The sequence below is a fragment of the Haemaphysalis longicornis genome, unplaced genomic scaffold, assembly GCF_048455015.1.
Source record: "Haemaphysalis longicornis isolate Haplotype H1 unplaced genomic scaffold, Haemaphysalis longicornis Haplotype H1 scaffold_8, whole genome shotgun sequence".
Classification (NCBI taxonomy): domain Eukaryota; kingdom Metazoa; phylum Arthropoda; class Arachnida; order Ixodida; family Ixodidae; genus Haemaphysalis; species Haemaphysalis longicornis.
Window position 1 is genome coordinate 50,821,935 of NW_027526445.1, and position 24,651 is coordinate 50,846,585.

A 24,651-nucleotide genomic window follows, 5' to 3' on the forward strand; every position below is an offset into this window, starting at 1 on the left:
AGCACTATAGAGTACGCTGTGTTTAGGGTTGTTCGTTTTCGGGTTTTATATATTAACACGAAAGTGTTTCATGCCGGGATACACCAAGATTTCGCTGACGTCATATCCGTCACGGAAATGACGCCAGTACACGTGTCCTTGCCGAATCGACCCACCAGCAGGACGTCGCTCGCCAAGCACACCCACAAGACAGCCGCCGACCCGCAAATCATTCCCAGCTGCAGATTTCGCTGCACATTTCACTTTCGTGTTCTTCCGATTCCTATGACAGAGGGGTCAACATAATTTTTTTGCTTTACTGAACAATCCTTAGCACCACCCTCCTCGTTTTTTTTTTTTTGTTTTTTTTTTGTGTTCGCCGTATGTCGCTACTGAGATCAAAACACGTGACAGGGGGGAAGCCGAATGCTTACCTATACATTTAGAGCAAGGAGGCATATCGAATGACAACTCCGAGAAGGGCCGATTGCTTAATTTAAGTGAAGTGACACTCAGGTGGCGTCAGCGGAAGGGAATAATGGTCTTGGAGGTAATGGTCTTGCTTTATCCAGTTACAGGAACGGAAGTGGCGCAGCGCGGTTACCGGGCTCCAGACGGACTTGATCACGAAATTATTAGATATTATGGCACCAAATATATGTTCATTTCGTAATAGGAACGATGTATTTGTCTTACAACGCGCTAAGAGAAGGAAAGGAACGGAACGGTCAAGAGGCGTGTCTACGTCAAGTACTTCGCACTATGCTTATAAGCACTACGGTGTGAGACCAGACTGTTCTCAATCGACAGGGGTGACTGCTTGAAATAAACTGCCACTTGCTAAGGAATAAACTGACAGTGCCAGATATAGCATCGCGAAGCCGGCATGTAGTTGTATTAAATTTACCGAGATGTACCTCACCGTTTTCTTTCCCGCGCGACGTATCGTTTTATCAAGTGTTCCTTCAACATCACCTAAGTTCCTTGCCCCGCACTCTCGCCCTTTTTTATTAGTTTTGACACTAACAAATGAGCCCTGGAGCACCTGGAAATTCGCGTACCGTCTATGTCACCCGAATCCAACCGTATCGAAAAAAAAAGAGAAGATAGAAATCAACAAACTTTCAGACAGAAGCCGGCGGTGGCTTTCAACAAAGCAGCAACAACGCAGCACCGAACCGGAAAAGTTCCCCACCTCAAGCGTCTTCGAAGACGTAACCGGTTGGCATCCGCTACCCGCACGGACAACAACTGCACCGAACTCACAAACACCAAGGTGTACGTAAAGGTGGACAGGCCGGATTTCCAGCCCACTCCTTCCTCAGCGCATCTCACAAACAACGCTGGGAAGAGGAGACAGTAAAGCGTCTTTTTTTCCCCCTACCCCTTCCCCAGCCAACTGGGTTTCGCGTAAGCCCCTTTGTCCACGTCCCGCGTCCAGCAGCAGCCGCGAACAAAGACGAACGAAGGAGGCCCGGCCCGAGGGTAGCGACGCAACAACACGCGATGCCACCCAACAACCTCCCCGCTACCGGGAGCCACGCGCCGCCATCAAGGTGGCCGATTGTTTGTTGCCCCCGTGCGCGAGCTCCTAACTTTTCTTTCTTTTTTATCTTCTTCCAACCTCTCGCTGCAGTAGCGGGCCTCACTCCAGTCGCGTGCGTCGTTCTGCGTTGTAAAGCATCGTGCCGCGCTCGTTTTCACGCCAGCGTTTGTGGGGCGCGGGGCTGTAAAGAGAAATATTTCGAATATAATAAAGGACGCGATGAGACTCTTGATCATGCGCTTCGGGGAAAAAAAAAAGAAATGTTTAAAAATAGTTTGGGGTTGTGTACATGCAGCCGGACCAGAACGGGTTTTCGAGAGGTGTATACCGTTTTTTACTCCGCGTAACTTGCAGGCTAGCTTTGAATGGCTTTCGGCTAATGAGGCAGTTCTTAATTGCAGAAAAAGATAGAAAAATAAAACGTACGAGTAAGAGGCTAAATTTTACGAATGCAACTCTGTGTGTGGCTCCCGTGAGATTTGCGGCCGGCCTTAAGGCTTCTGAAAATTGCTCACCGTTAGAAAAACAGTTATTTCAGGTCGTCCTATGATGATGATGATGATGATAATAATGATGAACCCCAGGATACACTACAGCACTTGTCAACATTAAGGTGGACAAGCCTGGGTTCAGCGACGATTCATAACAACCGTAACTTTTTTCCTCAATCACGGGAATGTCTTCAGGATACAGCCGTGAACCTGTTCTACGTAGCGAACCCTTCGGCCACCCATTGTCCGCGCCACAGATATATGACCGGCCGAGCATAACCGACCTCGCACGGGGGGAGTATCCGGCATTCGGCGGAAATCACGGTAGTTCCACCAAGTTCTCATCCATCTCTTTTTTTTCTTCTTCTATTCGCCTCAGAGTAGGGAGGACGAAGAGTGAGAGAGAGGAAGGGACCAGGCTCGCGTCAGTCCGCGCGTGAACAGAGGCGAGTCCTTTGCACACAAAAAACGCGCGCGCGCGCGCACGCGGCACACTCGGGCCGCCGTGAATTGTCCGTTACGTAGTCGTCGCACCTTAACAAGGCCTCCCCTTCCCTGCTTCCTCCCCCACCACGCACCCTTTCTTTCCTGGCCATCCCTTTCACATCCCAGAACGCCTCCCCCTCAACCTCTCCAATGAAATAACGCCACTTAGATCAGAAGGCCTAGCAGTTTACCCGTCCAACACTCTTCGGACGCCGTTCAGCCGCGTATGATATAGACTACGAAACATTCTGACGTACTGGCAGGTACTTGAAAGCGCGCTCTCCGATGATCGGTTCTTGCGAGACCACCAGCCAGGCATGCTGTAGTGACGGGCGTTGGCGTAAGCCACTGACCCGGCCGGTTAGCTAGCCAGCGAGTTACGGGCGCAGCCGGTTTTCGGACGATCCGCGTCCCATCAAAAGCGCGGGAGAAGAGGACTCGGGTTGAAAGGGAATGAAAGGGGTGTCCGAACGGGGTCTATTCTCTCGTCGGGGAGAAACAGGGCGCACCGAGAGCCGCGAAAAAGTGGAGGAAGAGAGCGAGAGGGGGTTTGTGGACTGTTGTGTTCAACGCTCCAGCGCGTGTCCCGCGCGTGCGGCCGCCTGTTTCAACCCTCCCTTGACATTTATTCGGTTTTTTTCTTGCTTAGATACGTTATTTTCCCATCCTTTCTGTTGTCCCCCATCTTCCCTATTATTCATATCAGAATTTTTTTAGAAACCTCGACCTGCTCATTGCCGACCATGTTGACCCACCGTTCGCCCGAGTGGGCTTATTCGACCCCCTTTACTCTGTTAAACTTCCAAATAAGCGCCCCGTCGTAACGAGGCCGAGTTCGATTCGTTCCCAGCACGGCCGTGTGACGACGACGATGAGCCTAGGGGACGTGAGGGACCGTCCACTAAAGTGGATATAATCCTTCCCGCAGGAACGGCGCCCTGGTACTGATCGGATTCAGCGGTCACAACGTGGCGGGTTAACACAGTAGGAAGACGAAGATTGGTGAGATGCCGCCGTGAGGAAAGGAGACTAGCTATAGTCAGTCAAACGACGGGAGTGCAGCTAGCTGCCGAGTTTCGATACGTACCGCAACCAAGTAATTTTAGGGGCGACGCCCCATAGGGGCTGGGTCTGTTGGCGTCTCCGGTCGTCGTCGTAATCGTCGTCTCATGTAGTCACGGTACTAAAACACCGGGATGCTCGGTCACGGCTCGCGCTACAACGTAACGAGTACTAAAAAAAAAAACAAAAAAAACACCGGGACACTCGTTTGCGCCTCGCGCTAGAGAGCTTCGTGCTTCAAAGACAAGAAACTTTTGCAGCAAAGCTGTATACCTCTACCTCACGACGGTTTCATCTCCGTTGGCAAAAACGCCCAGGCGTCAAGAATACAGTTAAACACTGCACGCTTCGCCCCTCACCAGGTTTCACGTTAGTGGAGAAGGCCTGGGTTTTTTTTTTTTTTTTTCTGTACGACTTATCGTCAGGCAAATTAAATTAGGTTGGCTTGGGATGTGCCGTAAGAAAGTATCGCCGCAATGGCTACCAGCCGACTTCCAAGAGGCATAAGGGATACAGCATCAAAGTATTTTCTTATTTCTATTGGTGCGCACTGAATCAGCACATGCGCGTTTTCACGGACGATGCGCTTATTCTGTGCAAGCTATCGAGACAAGAAAACAAAAATCAGGATAAGGCAGTCAGGGTAGCAGCCTGCAACCTCATACGAGCGATAGCCCCTTTGAAATGCCTTCTGTAGTCTATACTGCAGCAGACAATCCAGGCTATGGCAGGCTACGAAACAACCGAAGATCTTCGCTGCCAAGTGACTGGCCAGGGGCCTTTGGGAACTTGCTCTAGGGGCTAGTTGCAAATACGCTTGTGTTCTCTATAGCTTGTCAAGTGTCCGAAGTTCGGCATTTCTTGCTCGATATCCATTATTACAAAGTGTTGCTTGTGACAGCGTTTGTATACTTGCTAACGTAGCCAAACGCGCCAGCTTGCGTTTGTTAGCGCCGTGTTTCAGCACCCGGGTTAACGAAGAGTGCATTGTTGTTTACCATTGAGCCTTGACTCCTCTTCGCTGCTGCCAGCGAATTCTCGGCTTGGAACACCAAACCCCTTGCCACCGGCAGTCGGTGGAGCAGGATTCGGTTTCTTGGGATTTAACCCCAGCCTGCGACCTCCGCTACGTGTTAAGCACGGCCTTCAGCCGGTATGCGACAGGCCTCTCGTTTGTCAGGGGTCGTGAACCTTCACACCCCACCCAAGGTGATTGAAGTTCCCCACGGAAAGATAGCGAGCGACCGTAACAAACCGGAAGCAGTGATACCGAGCCAGAGAAACGGATAATGGGAAAAAAGATAACGCTTCTCACGTTAGAAGCCGCTCCATTGCAAGCGATAGCTAAGACGAAACTAGAAAGAAAAAAAGACTCCTTACAACCATACTGGTTAAAAGGGGCGCAGTATAGCTAAACAAGAGCGGCGCCGGAGGTAAGGAGCCTATGCCGACAAATTAGTGCTGGCGTGCCCCGCAGCAAGGAGGGGACGAAACCAAACCAGGGATTGGCGACACGCAAACGCGGCGACTAGGAGGGCCAGGAAACGGCGACCACCCACTGCGTTGCACAGAGCGCGGCGCCGCTACGTCTGCTCAGGACGCACATCGACGGATAGTATTTTCGGCGCTCCGCTCCCGTGCAGCCCACGGCTACACTGTACCACGGCGATGCGCGCAGAGCAGTCGCATCCACTAGCGCCTCGGGGACACCAGTCGACGAGCCGGGGAAGGTGTGCACGTACCGGAAACGGAGACAATCCGGGATGATAAGAAAAAAGAAAGAAAAGTCAGAATAGCCCGAGAGGACGAGAGCTGGGCGATATCTCTCTAGAGACCTGCGGGACAGCGGACACGAGTATACGTATACGGTATCGGGGCGGTTGGGAGGGTCGACACGTTACAGGGTTCAAGGTTAGCACCTCTGGCTGCGCCAGCAGGCGAAGATAAAGTACGTACACGCGACAAAAGCACTCTTTTTAGGAAAGAGTGAACGAAACAATCGCTGTCTTTTTCACTTTTTTTTCTGTTTTCTCTTAGAAACAGCAAGCGGACCACCGGCAATCGTCGCTGAACGCTACTGCGTTGGGAACACGATGTTTTAGGCGGGCGCATACGAGAGGGAGGACAAGCTAGAGGCGAGGGCAGGCGAGAGGTTCTAAACCGAAGCACCAGCACCAACGGAAGGAGGAAGAACAAGAAGAAGGTGTGGCGTGGGGGGCCTCGGTGGATCGGCGCCCATATTTCACCCGCAGTGCCAATCCACGCATCGCACCTGTCATGGCGCCTCGGACAAATTTGTCCATTGTCGGCCTCCGCGCGCGGCCCTCGGCTTTCCTTTTACGAGCCTTTTAGCGGCCAACGACGGGGCGCAACACGGGCGAGAGGCGCGGATGCCCCGCCGCCCGTCTCATCCCTGCGCGCCCGGTCATAACAGGCCGTCTCGGCCGGCAACCCATAATTCATAGCGAAACGCCGCAGCTACCGTCTCTTTTTTCTCTCTCCTTTTCGCATGCCGGAGAACAAGAGCCACCGGGTACGATACCGTCACGCCACGTCTGGATTCCAAAAGCCTCCGGTGTTTCACGTGGAGCCTTGTTCTCTTTTAGCCTACTGTTTGTTCCCGTAAACCCTTTCCTCCGCCCTCGTTTGGCCATGGGAGCCATGAGGACTAGCACGGGGGTCAACTTTTGAAGCATACAAGCAAGCAATCCTAGTCTCTCTAAGGCCTAACTGTAAAGGCCCGTTCACATTTGCGATGGGAATGCTACCGCTTTGTCGCGCCGCGACAAAAATTGGTCCAGATCATTCGACAAAAACGATTGCGCTAAACTGACCTATGGGGCGCATGTTTAATGCACCCGTAGCATCATGTGGGACTCGCCCATTTTGGTTGCTCCCAGGCTGCTTAGTAACCGGCAGATTTCTCTATCAGACCTACCGGAAACTATGATTGCGGCCAGCGGATACGATTTCACCAATGGCACCGTAATGCGACGACGCTAACCAGCTCGAGTCTATTTTGAAACGAAAGATGTAAAGGAGTCTTCAAGCATGCCAACGGTGAAACATTCTCCCATGCCGTCGCCGTTTTTGGAATTGAACCTAACTCCTCCTAAATCAGCTATAGCGTTCCGCCAAAGGAAGGGGTGAGAGGCGAAGTCGTTAATTCTAGGACCTTGCGCGAATTTATGTATACACGCCAAAATCTTTGCAGGCGAAAAGCTGGACTACGGGAGGCTGCGGCCCGGCGTTCCCGGAGACAGCAGAGGACATCGTGCCCCTCGGTGGGGTCCCTGCGGTCAGCCGAGAGGAACACTTGGCCGAACGAAGCGCTCCGCCCTGCGTCTTTCGTCTTCCCACAAAGGGCTTCGAGAGACGAAGCAAAAGAAGAGTGCCCCGCTGAGACGCAATAAATTTGCGGCATGCACATTTCTCGAATCGTTTAGAGAACACGGCCAGCGCTTGCGGTGGGCTTGGGGGAGGTTTCCGCTTCTACTCCGTTCGTCTCTCTTCTCTCTCTCTCTCTCTCTCTCTCTCTCTCTGTCTCTCTCTCTCGCTCGCTCGCTCGAGACGGAGATATGGGTGGGCACTTTTGTTTTCTCTATGTTCGGTTTGCTTTCTGTTTTTCTTCTCTGCCGCTGCCGGAGGAAAATCACGTGGACCACGCTCGTGGCTTGGAACGCACGCACTGCGCTGCCGAGCCCCTCCAGTCCACCGCAGCGCCGCGACCCCGAGCTTTGGAGGTAAACAAAAAAAAAAAAAAAAAGGAACGGCGAAAGGAACAGGTTCGTTCCCGAATTGTGTGTAGCGGTAAGTGGTCCAAAATACAAAACGGCTCGGCTACCACGGGACGACGTTCGGTATTTCACAGAACAAAAGGTGAACAAAAAAATAACGTTCTTCACGAGAAAGTTGACGTCCCGGCAGACCGAGGTTAGAAAACCGCTTCGCGTGTAGCTTCAGAAAGCGATGGCCTTGCAGGCGCTGTAGAAGTTCGATTCTGCTACGTTCATATACCCATCCCAACTAGGCGTGACACAACAAGGCCACAAAAGAATGCAACACGCGATGTTTTTTTCCTCCTTCACGGCCGGCAATGGCGCTAACTACGCGTGCGTAAGTTAAACTAAAATTTGGTTAAACGAAATGTGGCTACAGGTTAAATGACGTGAAACGCCACTGCATTATCCTGTTTAACCCTAATCTCGCACAGCATTCCGCAGCACAAACAACTGTATTAGTCCTACTTGATCCATGCCTACACCAACACCACTACACACATATACACATACCGCACCGAGCAGACAGCCGAAGGAGGCGGCGCTACTCAGCGCTAGAAATGTGTGTGCCAGCTGAGCGGCTCGTTTGCTGAGCGATACAGTGCCCATTTAAGATAAAAAAAATTAGCAGTGGCTTAGCTCGGCTATGCCAGGATATACGTAGCATGAGCTAAGGTTCACCAATCCAGTTCAATCCAGTCCAGTCCAGTCCGGTCCAATCCAGTCCGGTCCTGTGCAGTCCAGTCACTGCTCCTCGCGCATGCGCAGCACGCCTCTCCAGGCGCCACGTGAAACGGCTATCAAGCGGCTCCGGCGCAGCGTCAGACTTGGCTACTGCGCAACGGAGGCGCACAGCTGGGCACGCGCCGGCGCCAGTGCGTCTGGCACGGCTATGACGTCACTCCTCTGGAATGCGCAGACCGGCGAATGTGCGGACCCAATGCTCTGCACACCCGTACTCCAATTGGATTGGATTTCCAATCCAATCCAATTTAATCCAAATTCAATCCAATCCAATGCTCCTCGCGCTTGCGCAGCACGGCCCTTCAGGGTCCACGCGAAACTGCTCAACCTCGGCCACTGTAGCTTACGCTACAAAAGACACGCCCTCCTCTGTCTTGGTGGCTGGAAACTCTATATGGCTCAGCAGGCCAGCCGCTTCATGCATTCCCAGACGTCGCCTAGCAACGGCGCTCCGCTTTCTTGCTGTATCCGCATGTCGTCGTCAGGTTGGCTTCGCAAACTAAAGTTTTTTGATTGATTGTAGGGTTTAACGCGTCGTCGCAACGCAGGCAATGAGGCGCGATGTAGTAGAGGACTCCGGATTAATTTTGACCACCTAGGGATTTTTAACGTGCGCCGAAATCAGAAAAGTTTTTTTTCTCGCCAAGAAGAGTCACCGCTGATGGGACTCGAACCAGAGACCTCAATCTCAGCGGCGTGGAGTCTCACCCACCAAGCCATCGCGGCGGGGGTGAATCTTTAAGGACGTGCCGTCTTGCACGCAAAGCGCATCAGTCTCGCGTGCCAAAAAACTCGAAAGTTTTTCTGGATTCGCGGTCGGGGAAAGCTTTCCACCCGAGCACTCACGCCCTTGTCGAATTTGCATAGCACTCACCGTCCACACCCGCTGTCTTTTTCAAACACACGCAAAAAGGTATAAAACCATTCGCACGCCCGAAAGCGAGGTCGGAGATGGCTCAAGGTCCACCGCCGGTATACGAGGAATCGCTGAGGCTGCTCGCCCGCCACCTCAGCAGAAACCGAGCGGCTTTCGTTTCAGCGCCACCAGAGGTATTGCACTCACGGAGAATTTCGTCCTTGCACGCGACACGTGGCAGCTTAACCTCCGTACTGTTCCAGTGAGGTACAATGAGATGAGAAAGTGCGGGAAAATAATGCGATTTTGTGTTCTCTACAGAGCTTCCCAAAACACCTGACTTCCTCAATGCTCAACGAATATTCGTGACACCTCAGGTCACCACACAATGAACATTCTTCGGTACAAGAAGAAAACAAAACACTATGTTGTAGTAGGGCCCATGGGAGTAATCGAACGCACCGCTGCCGTCATACTGAACCATTAAAAAGATTAATGCTTTCGTAATGAGCCAATTCACCCAAACACCCATTTCAACAGAAATAAATGCTGTAAGGGTGACAGTGAGAGCCGTCTGGTTTAAAAAGAAACTAAATTTCTGCGCGAGTTCACATTCACGCAGTCTCGAATAATGACCACACGACGAACTTACTCCCGAGTTTTTCTCTTTTAAATTAACGAGCACCGCAACACGGACGAGTTGTTCTGCCGTAACGGCGTCACGCTATTCTATGCATCCGGCGCATGGCAACGGCGAACCGGTAATCACTACCCAGCAGAAATAGGAGGCGAGATACGGTAGAAGGAAAGGGGACAGAAAACGCGCTTTTCCTGCGTTTTCTTCCAATATGGAGTCCCGAAGGAAGAAGAGCCGGGGAAGAAGGGGACGGGCGATCGGCGACGAACCGGGGCACGGCTCTCGCGTGCACATCCCGCGCACTCAGCATCCCGATTTTTCTGCATACAGCCGCGCTCAGCAAACGCGGCTCGCGCGCCACCCGGTCCGGCAACGTTAGCAATCCAGTTCGCCGTCCTTCTTTTTCCCGTAGCGCTTTGCTTGTCTTTGCTTCTCCCCGCTTCCCTATAGCGCTCCAAACCCCGGAGTGAGCCCGTGGCGCGGTAGATGTCCCCAAATCCCTCCCAACTCTCCCCGGGAGTTCCGCGCTTCCCGCGCCCTTCTCCCTACGCTTTTGTTCTTGAGCTCGTTTCGTCTTTTGCCAACCCTTTCGTTGACGCTCAAGCAGCAAGCTCGGAAGAGCGGGCCTCGACGCCCGTGACGCTGCCGTCCATTCCCCAAAACTGCAAAGAGAAAGACGCGGACGCAACCCGTTCTCCCCCCTTCCCTTCGCATCTTCCACGGCTCCGCTCCGAACGGGATGCGGACGAGGCCCGTGAACAGCGCTGTTCTTGGAAACGCGACCGCTAGGTGTGACATTTTTGCGAAGTGAGGAAGATTCAATAAAATGAACGGTGATCATAGCAACGGACGTTAGAGGTGGACCACGGTTCGGGATTGGGGGTGAAAGGGCAGCCCAGGTATCGTAATCAAGGTGGCGGTGCTTGCACAACTCCCCTCGATCACGCAGACGGCGGCCGCCAGACCGAATGGGGAGAAATGGCGAAATGAAGGCGCGAGGGGGTGAGACAAGAGGAGAAGCGAGGAGGAGGAAAGAGAAACAAGAGAGCCGCACGCGCGCCCAGCGGGGCTTCGCGGGCAAGCTGACTGCGCGGGGGAAAAGGTTGGCAGCTTCGGGCGGAGACACACGCGGCAGCGTCCGATGCGGTGCCGATCAATAAACGCCATAATAGGAACGGCGAGCGACGACGACGACGACGACGACGAAGACCTACCCGCCCGCCACCTTCCTTCCTCCCGATCCCTTTCCGAAGCCCTCCCCACCCGCGATGCAAATGCGGAGGATGCAGCCATCTCCTTCACGCGGCGTTGTGTTTGCTGCTGCTGCCCGGAGCGAGTGGAGCTCAACCCGCGGCTATGCCGCCGACCCCCGCTCTGCTCTTGCGCTTCTTCCACGCGCTGCTTCATCTTCGTTTCCCCTGTTCCAGCCGGTCTACCTACGGCACGTCTTCATTTTTCCCCTTTCTGCTCCCGAAATCCGTCCACGCGGACGCCGCCCCGCGTCGTCCTCCCTAATTCCCGTGCACTCTCCTTTTTTTCTCTTTTTTACCCCCTCGCGCACCGTTTTCCCGTATCCAGCCTCCCTTTCCAGCGCGCTGTCTCCCTGCGTCCCCTGCTCTCTCCTCCTTCGACACTCCCGTCAAAATAAACAGGAGGCCAGCTCTGTTCTACCCTTGAGGCCCCCGGCATGCCTGCCGTCTCCTCCCTCTCACAACGGTCCGGTCGATCTCCATCACACAGCCTTCTTCTCATTTTGCCTTTCGTGCATAAAGCGGGCGCGGCGGCGGCGGCCAGGTCGGCTTCTTTTCCCTTTATTCCCAATTTCGGGTCCCCGCATGCCGCCGCCGCGTTTCCCATCTCGCGCTCCTGCAGCCATCGATAAGTTTTCGACTTTTCCGACTGTCATTCGCCCCGGAGAAGAAGCGGTCCGCGGCTTCACCTCTGGGCAGGAGCGGGGCCGCCACCCACATCATTCCTGCCGTTCCCTTTTCTTTCCCGGCCTCTCTCGGCACCCTTCTGTCCCGACGTATTTCATTCGCTCTCCTCGGCAACTCTTTGCCGTTGCGCAGCCGCTATAAACGCGCGCTTCTCTGTCGCTTTCGTTTTCGGCTTGAGCGGCGGGTTCTTAACGCTCGCCCCGACGCTCATCGACTGTCCTTACTCCCTATCCCCTTATTCCTGCTTTTCTCTTCTTTTTTCGGGTCCGTCCGAAGCCTCCCGTGTAGCATCTCCTCATCACAAGCCCCCGCTGATCTGCCGTTATTTCTTTCTCCCTTATCTCCCGTTAGAACGGTCCGCATTCTCGCGCGCTCCAGGTTCTCACTTTTTTTGCGTTTCCCTTTCTTTCCCTTTCTTTTTTTTATTTGAGTTGTGAACCCCATCTCTCTTCCTCACACACACAAAAAACAGAAACGAAAGGGGAGAAATACACCTCCCATTCTTCAGTTCTCGAGGCCTATTCTCGATCTCGAGTTAGCCCAGACTGCACGCGTTCGAGGACGACGCCAATGAGCACCGAGTCGCCCCGCGCCGGCCCTGCGAGCCTCAATCCTTTCCCCGATACCCGTTTCTGCCTCTCCCAGTATTTTGCCCATTCGTGAAGCGAGCCCTCGTGAGCGGCGTGCAGTCAGTCGCGTGTAGCCGACGAGGTCGTAAGCCCCCTTCCCCTCAAAAGAAGCAGAAGCGTAACAAAGGACAAAAAGAGGGTAACGAGGCTGTAAATTTTGAACTGCACTACAAAGAAATGGAAGGGCTAAAAGCAAGCGCGCAGAAGGAAAAGGAATACGGGAGGTGGGTAGCCTCCTGCTTCAAAACCGGCCCATTCTATCCTATTACATCCCCCTCTCCCTCTACACCCGCTAACCCTTCATGCCTTTCGCTCCCCGATTGCCCAATTCCGAACTGCCGGCCCAGCGCAGACAACAGGATGGACGCTGCAGCCTAACGCAAAAGAGAATAAAGTACGGGAGACCACGGCCGCGGGGAGGGCGGGAATCGAAAGGGAAAAAGGGTTCGGAGAAAACCACGGGGAAGAAGGAAAAAAGGGAAATTGGAAGCAAGAAAAGCACGGGTGCACATCGAAGGGATCAGCTAACGGCAATGGAGGGAGGGGGAGCGCATGAGGGGAGAGAAGTACGGTTCCAGTACCACTCCTAAGCAGGCCGAGAACCGTTCGGTCGCGTGGCCAAAGGGCATGTAGCGTGTAATAAAGAAAGCTGCACGCATGGACGGGGCCAACGGGACGGGATGACCCTAGAGTGAGAAAGGGAGGCAGGAGCACGACACTTGTCTCGGAATTAAAAAAAAAGAGGACGGGGAATAAACTAAAAGCGGGAAAAGTCTCAACGCACAAAATTGGAGATGAATAAGAACAGAGATTTGTGGGTGAAAGCGAGGAGAATGAAAAGAACTCGGCAGGAAGGGAAGGACTGGTTTTGAGAGAACCGGGGGAGATGGAGAGCGCTGCCGTTCGGGCTAGGCCGAGCCGCGTTGCACAGCGGGAAGCCACCGATATCCCGCCTGCGTAGGCCCACCAGGAAATACAGACACAACTGCGTTAAGAACACGCATCGGTTAGCAAGCGCTATTCATTGTTCGAGGAAATTCCACAACGCTGTTACACAACGTTGCGAACATGGTCAAGATGGGCTTGCATACAACGCAAGAGAAACATTTACGGTGTATACGAAATAGAAGCTCCACAAACTTGGCTCTACTAGCTGAAACAAAAGGGCGGATCCGCGTCGGAAAACGGGTGAATGAACACGGCCTGATAATTAGGACAGATTTTCAAAGAGGTACGCGTGTCTTTAAATGTCACGTAGATAAAGACCCATTGTTAGTCTCTCTCCGGTATGGCGGGGGGGGGGGGGGCGGAATAAACTTCGCGGTGACGGGGAATCCGTTGCTGTAACGACAACCACCGCGAACTGCGGCACGCAACAGCGGCGTGTCGACCGGGTCTGAAAAAGACCATGTCACCACGTCGGACTGTAGGTAGATATGATAGCGAGTAAAGCGCGTTTAAAACATACCAGTGATGACCCTGCCCCGAGATAAAGCATGCAACTCACATTTGGTGTCCTCCTTGACGGTCAGGGGCTTGGTGTCGCCGTCTTCGAACAGCCGTATAAACGTGTCGCCCTTTTTATCTGCACAGAAAAACAAGAGGAGGGATAAGTCGTTGAGGCTAAGTCAATGCGAACTATATAGTTGTTGAAACGAATGAATCACGTTAATTTCTATTTTCGCGCAGAAAAGAAGTAGGCTGATGAAATTACACGATAAAGCCCCTGAGCCTGATGGTTGGCCGGGGGCAATGACTTGCAATTGGTACAAGCAATGCATCTCCGTTTAAACAAGCAGGCCTCACATAGGAAACCACAACAGTACAAAGCATGGAAAAAACATGAAAATGCATAAAATCAACTTTTTTTGGCCTGGTCGCTATCACTGCAGTAAAAATGAAATTACGTGAATGCACATTACATATACATTTAACCTCCTCCTCACACCCCTTTTCTTTTTTTTCGTAAAGACGGGTGTTCATGAACGCGGCCACCCTTTCCTCTTGGTGTCAAAAGCTCGCGGTGGCAGCAGCGCACCACCTTTACCGGTAAGCCACCACGGTGGTACCTCTGTTTTTTTAACACGCAAGTGTTTTATTCCGGGATAAACAAATATTTGAGTAGCGTCATATCCGTAACGGAAGTGACGCCAGCGCAACGAAGCAAGCGGCCTGTAAAGGATGCACCCCTGCACACAGGGTCTTCTTGCGGCGAAGCAACCTTTAGAACCAAAGAGTACGTTACACTTAGGGTTGTTCGCTTTCGGGTTTTATATGTTAACACGACAGTGTTTTATGCCAGGACACACCAGTATCACATTGACTTCATATCCGCCGAAGCGACCCGCCAGCAGGATGTCGCTCGCCAAGCATACCCACAAGACAGCCGCCGACCCGCAAATCATGCTCAGCAGCAGCTTTCACTGCACAGTTCGCTTTCGCGTTTTGCCGATTCCTGAGACAGAGGAATCAACCATAATGTTTTCGCTCAATGGGCTACAATGGGCTTTAGCCTTAAAAACTTTTTTGTTTGTTTGTTCACGTCTCTTTTTGGCTCAGACGGAGGAAGCGATGAGCGGCCCCACTTTCATACGAGAATACCGTTGTTTCGTCACGCGCGCTATCCATACATGTCCCGCGGGCACACTTCCTTTTCATCTATCACCAACAGTTTAAAACCGGCATTTCTCTCCGAGCACCCATTTCGCATTTTCTCTCCCTCTCTCCAAAGCTAAACAATTATCGCGTTTGACTTCAAGCCACCCACAGCGCGCGCGCGCGGACTCGCCTAAAAGGAACTGCGCGGAGCTCGAAACACGGCACCCTCGGTGAACAAGGCGGTCACACACTCATCCCCTGCGCGCGCTCTCTGACCCCGAAGGCCTCACAATGCACACACGCGCGCGTACGTCTCTCCATCTGTCCTTCCCGGCGAGAATTGTTGTACATTCCCCGCCGCGCAGCAGCAGAGGCGCGAACGCGGATTCCAACGGCGCGTTGCAGCGCGTCCGGCGCTGTAAAAGCGCATCTCCGGCAGCGGCGTCACGGTCCAAATTCAAACCGCGCGCGCTATTCTAGATCAACGAGCCCCGCCGCAACCTTTCTCACCCTCGCCGTTCATTTCGTCGAGCCCATTCTCCTACTCATGACGTTTCTGGAAACAGACCAATCAGAAGCATGCGTTGGCCATAGCTGAGTGCTTCCAGATGCAACCACCATGCCTTGTCCCAGTAAATGGCGTTGATTGAAACTCTTCTGCCTCTCTTCTGCTTACCGCAGCCACTACGTTTATATTTTCGGGCTTATATGTATATATGTACGCTGCAGCCACCCTGTGTCTTTGGGGTGTGTATATGTGCCGGTGTATATATACGTATATGTATATATAACGGCACCCGCCCCATCGAGCGGCCGAATATGCCGGCGAGCTCGGTGATCTCTGCAACAGCTGCGGACAGTGACCTAGATTTGGGAGAGTCGGGTGGGAAGCGGGCACGGTCGAGGGAGGAATACACGGGGTGGGCAAAATCGGTTCACGGCCGCATCCAGATGACGGCGGCCCCTCGCCGGTGTGGGGGGTGGCTCTGCCCACCACAGCACAGAAAGTCGTATTGTGTGCGCGGCGCAGTTCACGGGAATTGAAGGCCGCCCATGTTGAGGCTTCGTACCATCCGGAATTATACTCTCTAGTTTAATATACAAAAATACTTACCGTTCGAAATAAGCAATTGACATGTAGTTTATGATTTTTGCTTTTAGACGGACGCAGCGATGTTTTCATGCGCACGTATTGAACATGCAGAATTCTCTAAAATTGGCCGAATTTCCACAAGTTCTTGCCATAAACAAGCCCTAACAAAGGTCAAAGGAGCCGGTTTATTAGCGGAAATTCTTAGAAGCCCACTGATTGAAATAGTACTGGTCCTCCCACTTTGCACGCACCCCCCTTAAACCTTTTTATTATTGAAAATCTCGCAAAAAATAGCAGCAAAGTAATATCCGAAGCTCGCGATTGGAAGATGTTTAGAAGCTCCATTGAAATTACAGAGTAGTGCAATTCATTTGAACCCGCGGCGGTTGCTCAGTGGCTAAGGCGTTGTGCTGCTGAGCACGAGGACGCGGGTTCGATTCCCGGCAGCGGTGGCCGTTTTTCTGAAGGAGGCGGAAAGCGAAAACGCCCGTCTCGAGATTTCGGCGCACGTTAAAGATCCCCCAGGTGGTCAAAATTAATCCGGAGCCTTCCACTACGGTGCGCCCCATCGCCTGAGTAGCGTCGGCGCGTTAAACCCCGCAATAAAATCACTTCATGGCAGGAGAAAGGCATTTCACCATACTTCACCGCATCATGCAGCACAGGAGTGCAATTAAACGCAAAGTGCGAAAATTTGAAGTACGATGCGCGGATTTTAACGTTTCGTTTCACGGAGACAAATTACAGGCGTGTCTCGGCCACTTGATTGATTGTAGGGTTTAACGCGCCGACGCAACGCAGGCGATGAGGCGCGCCGTAGTGGAGGGCTCCGGATTAATTTTGACCACCTGGGGATCTTTAACGTGCGCCGAAATCTCGTACACACGGGCGTTTTTGCTTTTCGCCTCCATCAGAAAAGCGGCCGCCGCGGCCGGGAATCGAACCCGCGACCTAGTGTTCAGCAGCGCAACGCCTTAGCCACTGAGCCACCGCGGCGGGTCGGCCACTTTAGCAATGTGAGGTTAACTAACGTGAATTAACCGCACGATATAAACTTGAAAACCTCGAACGCCGCGCGTTCGATGTTCATGGCGTGTCATCCTCCGCGTATACACGCTGCATGCTTTTTGACGCCCAAAGGAAAACTCATCCTGGGAAAGATATCTCGGCAGATCCATCTCGGCACCTCTGCGGCTAATTGGTGCAGATCAACTTTCCCGAAGCCCGGTGGGAACCATAACCTCGCGGTTCGCAGGCACGGAGCGTGATTCCTGCAGGATATATCGTATACACACCCACGGATCACGCTCAGTTCCGCTCCCGCTGTTCTTTATTTAAAAAATCGTCCACGACCGCGCCGATGGGCGCATTATAACTTCCGAATCGCCGCAGCTGCCGCCGATTCAACTTCGCCCCGCACCGCGAAACCGGCTCCGCAGCGCTCCAAAGAAGAAATAAGTTGGAAATAAAAGCTGCCGATAATAATCGGAGGCGCGCGAACGCTGCGCTTTGGTCACGGACTCGAAACGCCGTTAAGCGAACCGCGAGGGGTCAAACGGGACCGACGTGAAACAAGGGAAAAAAAGAATGGAAACAAAAGAAACCGGAAAGCAGCAAAGTGCTGAGTCATGGTGTCTGGCTGAAAAAGAAAAAAAGAAACTTGCCGTGAGACCCTTTCCCGTAGAGAAAGCGGAAAGCGAATTTCGTACGCGGATGTGTGAATATGAGAAGAAAAGGAACTTTCGTCTTGGATGTACTATTTCGACGAAAAGCTATCCAAGTCAGGGACCCTTCCGTGCGAAATGGGGAATGTAGAAAGTGTAAGCTAAGTCCCATAAAGCACTGAAGGAATCTGCGTGGGTATTATTAAGACCGAGGAATTGTACTGCGATGTCCAAGTAAAGACAAACCGTGCAAACATAACACGAGTGGTAGACAAAAATTTGGCTTTAAAAAATACGAAGCCAACTAAATTTGTAAATGGGAAAAGGGAAAAATTTTACCCGCAAAGTAATGTATAAGCGACCAAGACGGGCAATTTCGTACTCTGATTCGCAAGGGAAAAAAATGCAAGAAAGAAAACAAAACAAAACGCAATGAAAGCGGTGGTCAAAAATGTGTGTTCTTCAAAATTCGAAGTGAAATACGCCTGGAAAGCAACAACAACAAAAAAAGACGGAATACTTTGTAACCAGATCTCCACCCATTACCCCCCCCCCCCACACACACACACACAAACACACACGAATTTTTTTCTTTCAGCTGTATAAAAAATAACCATCAAAATAAGCATCTTCTGTGTACAGTAAAGGAGACCATCCGTCGAAGGAAGGGGTTGTGTTCGGTCGCCGGTTCAAGTCAGTGACCCCTGCGGGGGACCAATAGTCATCGTCGGGCGAGGGATCATTTCCTGGCACAGCAGCACCTCAGGCGTGTTGTCCCGCTCGCCAGCTTTTCGGCCATTTAGGTAAACAAACGGGAGAGAGCGGCGTGTTCAAAGACGGTGGAGCCGAAAGCCACAGCGAAGGCTCGTTCCGGCAGTGACTTGTCGGGAAAGAAAAGGAGCAAAACATGAACTAAACAGGAAAAGGAAAGAACATAAAACAGCCGCGAACTTCGGAGACAACCAGGCTCGAGACAACGCTTGTTTTGAACGGCACTGACCGGTTCAGCAGGCCGCATTCCACCCTTCGCGTGCTAGTGATTTTCATAAGCTGCGAGTGAAGGAGTCGTAGAAAGCGCCAGGTGTGAAGAGACCCGCGTAGGGGGCGCAACGAGTTGAGCAGCAGCTTTAAAATTTGAGGACGTTTGAGCTAACGATTGAGGTTGTAATAAAGAGGAAGGAAGGAAGGATGTAGAAGGAAGGCAGGAAAGTTAAGCTGGCTAGAGCCTAGTTTGCTATCCTGCACGTGGGAAAGGGTACATAGGCAAAAAAAAAAAAGAAGAAGAAAGGAAACAACGAAGAAAAGTTGTGGCAGACAGGCATGTCCAGCGCTGAAGCGCTAAAAATTCAAGCTCAGGGATTGCCACTGGAGGCTTTCAGTCTATAGTCCGGAGTTCAAGTTCATCGCCCGTAGAAAGCGTAAGAGTTCTTTAATCGCCTTCTAAGCGGATGACAAGAAGGCTAGTGACACGGAATCTTCTCCTCCGAAAATGGAGGTTATAATAAAAAAACCTAATGTCAATATTATAGGCTCGGCCTAAGCACGCCTTCAATAAAGCGAATGCGAGTTACCAACTTCAGAAAAGAAAATGCAGAAACAGTGTGGAGGCTAAAACAGGGTGTCTTGCAAATCATGTGGTCGGGGCTCCGACAATGAAAATATTAGCTTTTGGGGGGCTCTGTTTTTACCTGGATAGTGCTAGCTTAATGGGAGAAAGCCAAATCAGGCCGACCTGAGGTAACAAAGTTGGAAGTTGATGAATAAGCGGATATAGAAACATAGCAGCTGGCTTTGGAAAGAATGTGAATTCGACAAGCCAATTCAACCCGATTCAATGCGAATGCCAATCCCATCCAATTCGACGTTAAACTCAATCTCGTAGAAATGTCCAGCAAAAAAATAAAGAAGGCGATTCTGTGAAATACACGCACGCCATATGCAGCCAACTCCACCAATTCAAAAATAAATAGAAATAAATAAAAACGCCTCGCATTTTTATTTGAATAAGAGCACTTTTTTCATTTATTTTTCTTTAGCCAGGAGCAGCACTCGGGCTTATCGCTACTCTTTCAGAAGTGACTACTCTTGAGGTGCTCAGTGTATTGCAAAATAATTTCCCGCAGCTAATGTTGAGGATGAAAGCTGGCGTTGTGCGCAGTTTAAAGTTGATCGCATTTCTCCACCAGGTTCCAAAGCAACGAAAAATATCCCATTTTGATGTATGGGCAGTAACTTCTGACAACGAATTAAGCAAAGGCTATTCAGAGTTCTGCGAAGCATTTTGAAGTGGTCATATGCACATTGAAAAGGGTGGGAGGAAGAGCAGCCCCCTAAGGAGTGCCTGCCTCGGGTGATGTGGTGGGAGTCGTACAGATGGGTGTCGACCCGGAAGCGACTACGCGAAATCTCACTGTCCTGCCAATGTGATCACGAGCAGTGGAAATTTTGAACGAGAATGCTGGGGATGTTTTGTAGAGTAGGCGGAAAAATTACCGCCAACCGACAAAGCAGAACTCGGTTAATGTCGCAGCGGTTGTGCCTACTTTTAGAGTCCTTAATAGCTGCGCTGCAAAAGCCTGCAATCAATGCAGGATGAAAGCGGAACGGGACCTCTCCACGTGACTGGTGAGCTCGCACTCGCATTGCGCTCTCCCTTTGCCTCTTGTCTCGTAATGGTACCCGGGCCTAAATACAACGCGTAATGCTGTAACAAAAAAAAAAAAAAGAACTGCACGTTTCCTGTACCCAATCCATGGAGTTGTATCTGGATCTGACAGCGGCTGGCCACTGTTTGTGGATTGTGCAGACAGAGGTATTCCCTCACCCGTGCACCAACAAATTCAGCTATGCACTGCCGTCGAAGTAAGCGGCACTTTAATTCAAGAATACGTTAAAGAAAGGTTCATAACTTATATGCTTATAGCTGCAGCGCACGTACTAGAAATTGACCAGAAAGAAAGAAGAGAGCAATACCAAAGAATAGATACGTACTATCACACTTCTACTTCTATCACACTATCACACGTACTATCAATTAATAGGACTGCTGCAAGCGTAAGGTGACCAGCGGTCGAAAGCCCCGCATTTATGCCAACTCTGTCCAACGGAATACTGCTGAGTTAGGGAATTTCGCTGCCTTCCGAACCGTCTCAATGCGTCAACGTAGCCAACAAAACCAACCAAACTGCTAAACTTCCCGTTCCCATCATCGGGCCAAAACTTCACCAAGAGGAGAGCGGTGAAGAATGTGTACGGCCGGACGCTTCCCTTCTCAGCGGTTTCCGCCTCCGGCGTTTCCTACCGCATTTCCAAACGTACATATTCCAGACTCGTGGAAAAACACCCGTCATTTCTCTCGTTTCACGCTAACAATACGCTGCAGAACACCACGACAAGGCACGCGGTCCGCGAACAAGCAATGCCTCCTAACCGCTTGCAGCCCTTAGACTGCAGCGGTACCCTTTCGGCACCCATAAAATTTCTGCAGCCTGCTTGTCCGCGGCGCAGAGCGCACACGCAGGCCCGAATGTCGTATCAGGTGGCCGCGCCAATAAATCTTGACACGGGGGCCGGCCACGAATGGTCACTACGAGTGGTCTCCCACGGAAGACGCCGACCGCTGAGCACTCCCGGCCGAGATAACCACAACCACGCGGGAAGAGAAAAAAAAAGCTGGTCGAAAACACTCTACGGGGCCCGAAAAAGACGACCAAGAAAAAGACGCAAATGGGAAGAAATGGTGGAAAGCAGTCGGAGGGCACCACCCCAAATGAAAAAAAGGAGAGTGCCACGGGAGGCGAAGAAGACGTTTCATAATGGGCACCCGAAACGCCGCAATAAATCTCCCGTATCAGCGCCCACCGCTAGGGTCCACCGTTACCAAAAGGTTTTTCACCACAGCGACGCCCTTTGTGCGTGTGGGCCACTTCAACCCTTCCGCTCCCTTCTCCCCGGATCCCGCAGGGTGCCGTCCTCTCTCCTCTCCTTTTCCTCTCGGGGAGCGACGACGAGCGAAACGACCGTCCAGAAGAAGGGGGAGAGTAGGGTCGCAAGGGGTGACGTTTGTCGGCGCGTTTGGCGGGCCATCGAAGGGCGACGTGCCAAAGAGCCGCCAAACGGTCCATAATGGCCGTTCAAACACGCTTAGGAAGCGCGCGAGCCGAGGCGGAAGGGGAACGCTGCGGGTTGTTGAAAATGGCTACACGCGGGAGCAGGCGCCCCGTCACTGACCCTCGGACCGTCCCTCGGAAAGCGGTGCTCTAAACGGCACCTTTTAACAAGCCCATCTTCCCCATTCCACGCTCTTGTAACCGCCCGCTGTCCCCCCATTGTCCGGCCGGTTTCCGACACGGTCTGCCTTTTTCGCTCCCGCGATTACACACTCCTTTCTTACCGGCCCCTCCAAGATGGCACGGCTGTTTGTGGCAAAAAGACGAGTTTTGTGGCAAAAGGAAAGCCGTACACTTGTTTGTCGTTGTCCGGAGTGCCTGCCTGCGCTTGTGCCTTGGGGAGCGAAGAGCAACAGTTTAAGTGCATTGTTCTGTGCCGGTCATTCGCCCGTATTGCTTCGTTTCGGTTTTCGGCACCTTTGAGGAGAGGCGGCGCCGACAAGCCGTGCTTTTAGCGCGCGGCGCGTTGACCCTCGACCGAAGTGTTGTTATGCCCGCTGACAAGCTGGCGTTTCAGCGCGGCATGGACGCCACTGAAGCAGGGGGAACTGATGGACGTGCCAGATGATGATGATGATGATGATGATGATGTCCTCAATGTTTTCGGTGCGTACCCTCAAGAGGGGACTCGCCAGGGCTAGTTCAGTGATTGTACTTCGACAGGACTTTTAAATGCGAATTAATTTCCGGAAAAAAGAAGGCAGTGGAATGAAAGTTCGCCATTATTAATGACCCAATTACTAAAAAATTATGTATACTTAGGCAATTCAAACGACCTGAAGCAGGAAGCAGGAACAGTTTATATGTATGGCATATCCCTTTTTGCGCGCTCAAAATTTGTTGCCGTGGAACCGATAGGGTTCAACCGCGCCCGCTGAATCGGCTCCTTTAAAAGCGGCTGTCTAGCTGCCGAGTTATTTTAGCCGTGGCCGTCGTCATCATGCTCCTTTCCCCCTCCTCTTCCTCATAATCACCATCGTTGTTGTCGTAGCCGTTAACAATGTCATCACCCTGTCCGTCATCGTCGGGGTTGTCGCCTGCGTCATTGCGGCAAATAACTTAGTTTTAGCACAGCTTACGCATGTCGATGTTCGACATTGAGTTGGAACCATAGGTGATCGTCGTCTGCAACTTATTCGCAATGGCGAAACCAGGGATACACTAACAAAAATTAATTTGTTATCGTGCAATCCCCGTTTATTTTTCACCGTAGTGTTAAATTGGCGGGCGACATGTGAAGAGATTGACAGTTGCGTTTGTTTGTTTGTTTGTTCGTTTGTTCGTTTGTTTGTTTGTTTGTTTGTTTGTTTGTTTGTTTGTTTGTTTGTTTGTTTGTTTGTTTGCTCGTTCGTTCGTTCGTTCGTTCGTTCGTTCGTTCGTTCGTTCGTTCGTTCGTTCGTTCGTTCAGTGCCCCAGAGCTGCAAGCAGACAGAGCCCGCTGCAATAATTGCGGCAACCATTGCCGCCGTACATCGCGCGCTCTTAAACTACAAGAAGACAAACAAAAAGGCGTCCGAATAAGCGGTACGCACACAATTAGGGCGGTGCTACATCTGCGAGGACAGCCGTCCTGTCGTTCTCGTTCGCGGAACGGGGTCGCTCTGAGCGTGATGCCCGGCTAGCTGCCGGAAGACGTGGCCAGCGAATGGGTGGTGCTTCTTCGCACTACAACAGAAACGTGCGGACAGAGCGACAGGCATGCGTTCTCCACAGCAGAAGTAAGCTATGAGCAGGAAAGAAAAAAAAAAGAGTTGCCTGCGCACAGCCGGCGTAAAGGTATGTGTTGCCCAGGGCCGGCGCGAAAACTGTCGCCACGCCCGCACGGCAGCGTAGAAACCGACAGCGCCAAAGGCGCAGTGGAGAATCGCCGTGTTACAACGAACGGCCTTGTCGCGCTTCCTAGGCTACTCGACCGCTGTGAGGAATTTCAATTTAAATCGTGCTGCGCGAGCCGCGCTGCAATTGGAGAGCTCACTCTCTAACGTCATTGTCGGAACTATCGTCATGTCTATTTGTATTCGTTTACTTTCGCCCCCTTTTGCTTTCTTTGTGTGATTGCCGTAGCATCTAATAAACGGGCTTTCTTTCTGGGCAAAATAGCGATAGAAAAAAAAAAACAGTTGGGGGAACGAGGTGTTACGATTCAAAACTTAACCATATCAAGACGGCCTTTCGCGACGCCCTCGCAGAGATCTCTTACTTATCCCGTCGTCCCTCGAAACACCTTCCGCATGTTCTAGCACCGATGCCACAAACCTTGCTCGCCCCCGCTTGATTAGCTCTTTCACTTAGCTGCCATTCGCATCCAAACAGCCGCGTCAGCTTCGATTCCGACATAGCTGCAGCATACCGAGCTATTGATCGACTCAGTGTCAAACCCCAAAGTAAATTCACGAGGAGATGCTTGATAACGTGGCACTTACAAAGAACGCGCCATATTTAAAACTATCTCTACGTTGGTTCCTACGGTGGTTTATCGTTGCACTTTGCTCTCCTATAATTCACACTCTATTTTTGTTTAAACAGGAAGTCTGATGAGAAGAAAAGGAACGCGCCCACAGCTTTCCCTTTTACTCGCTCGTAAATGGCGAAACGGAAACGTAGAAACAAGGGCGGGGTCTTCCCCGTTTACTTCGCCGTCGCGATACCCTGCAATCAGGCAGGCTTAATAAGACCCGCCGTTCAAACACGCCGAGGGCGAAAACACACTGCACGCATCGACGAGAACGTTAGAACGTGAACGCGCCAGCTGGCCGCAGTATCGGCCAACGATCTGAAAGACTTATCCCAGCCTTCTTCCTCTAAACTGCGTCAGTAATTAACCTGATGCAACTGCACCCTACCAAGACGAAACCAGGCAGGGGAGAGTTTTCCGTCCTCTGTCCGGCAGCCATCATCCGCTGTCCCGTACTCTTTGCGTGTACACACGGGCTTGTAGCGAGAGCGGAGCTTTTGAAGCAGAGCACGAGAAGCACGCGAGA

At 51.9% G+C, this 24,651-nt stretch overlaps 1 protein-coding gene across 5 annotated transcripts in view; it reads right to left on the reverse strand.

Moving 5' to 3' along the window:
- Positions 1-24,651, reverse strand: part of Cph (BCL11 transcription factor chronophage) — a 516,875-nt gene that overhangs the window by 181,952 nt on the left and 310,272 nt on the right. For all 5 annotated transcript variants that reach the window (XM_077681033.1, XM_077681032.1, XM_077681031.1 and 2 more), the window contains one exon: positions 13,654-13,731. In XM_077681033.1, the coding sequence (XP_077537159.1) occupies positions 13,654-13,731 (78 nt within the window). The remainder of the gene's footprint in view (positions 1-13,653; positions 13,732-24,651) is intronic.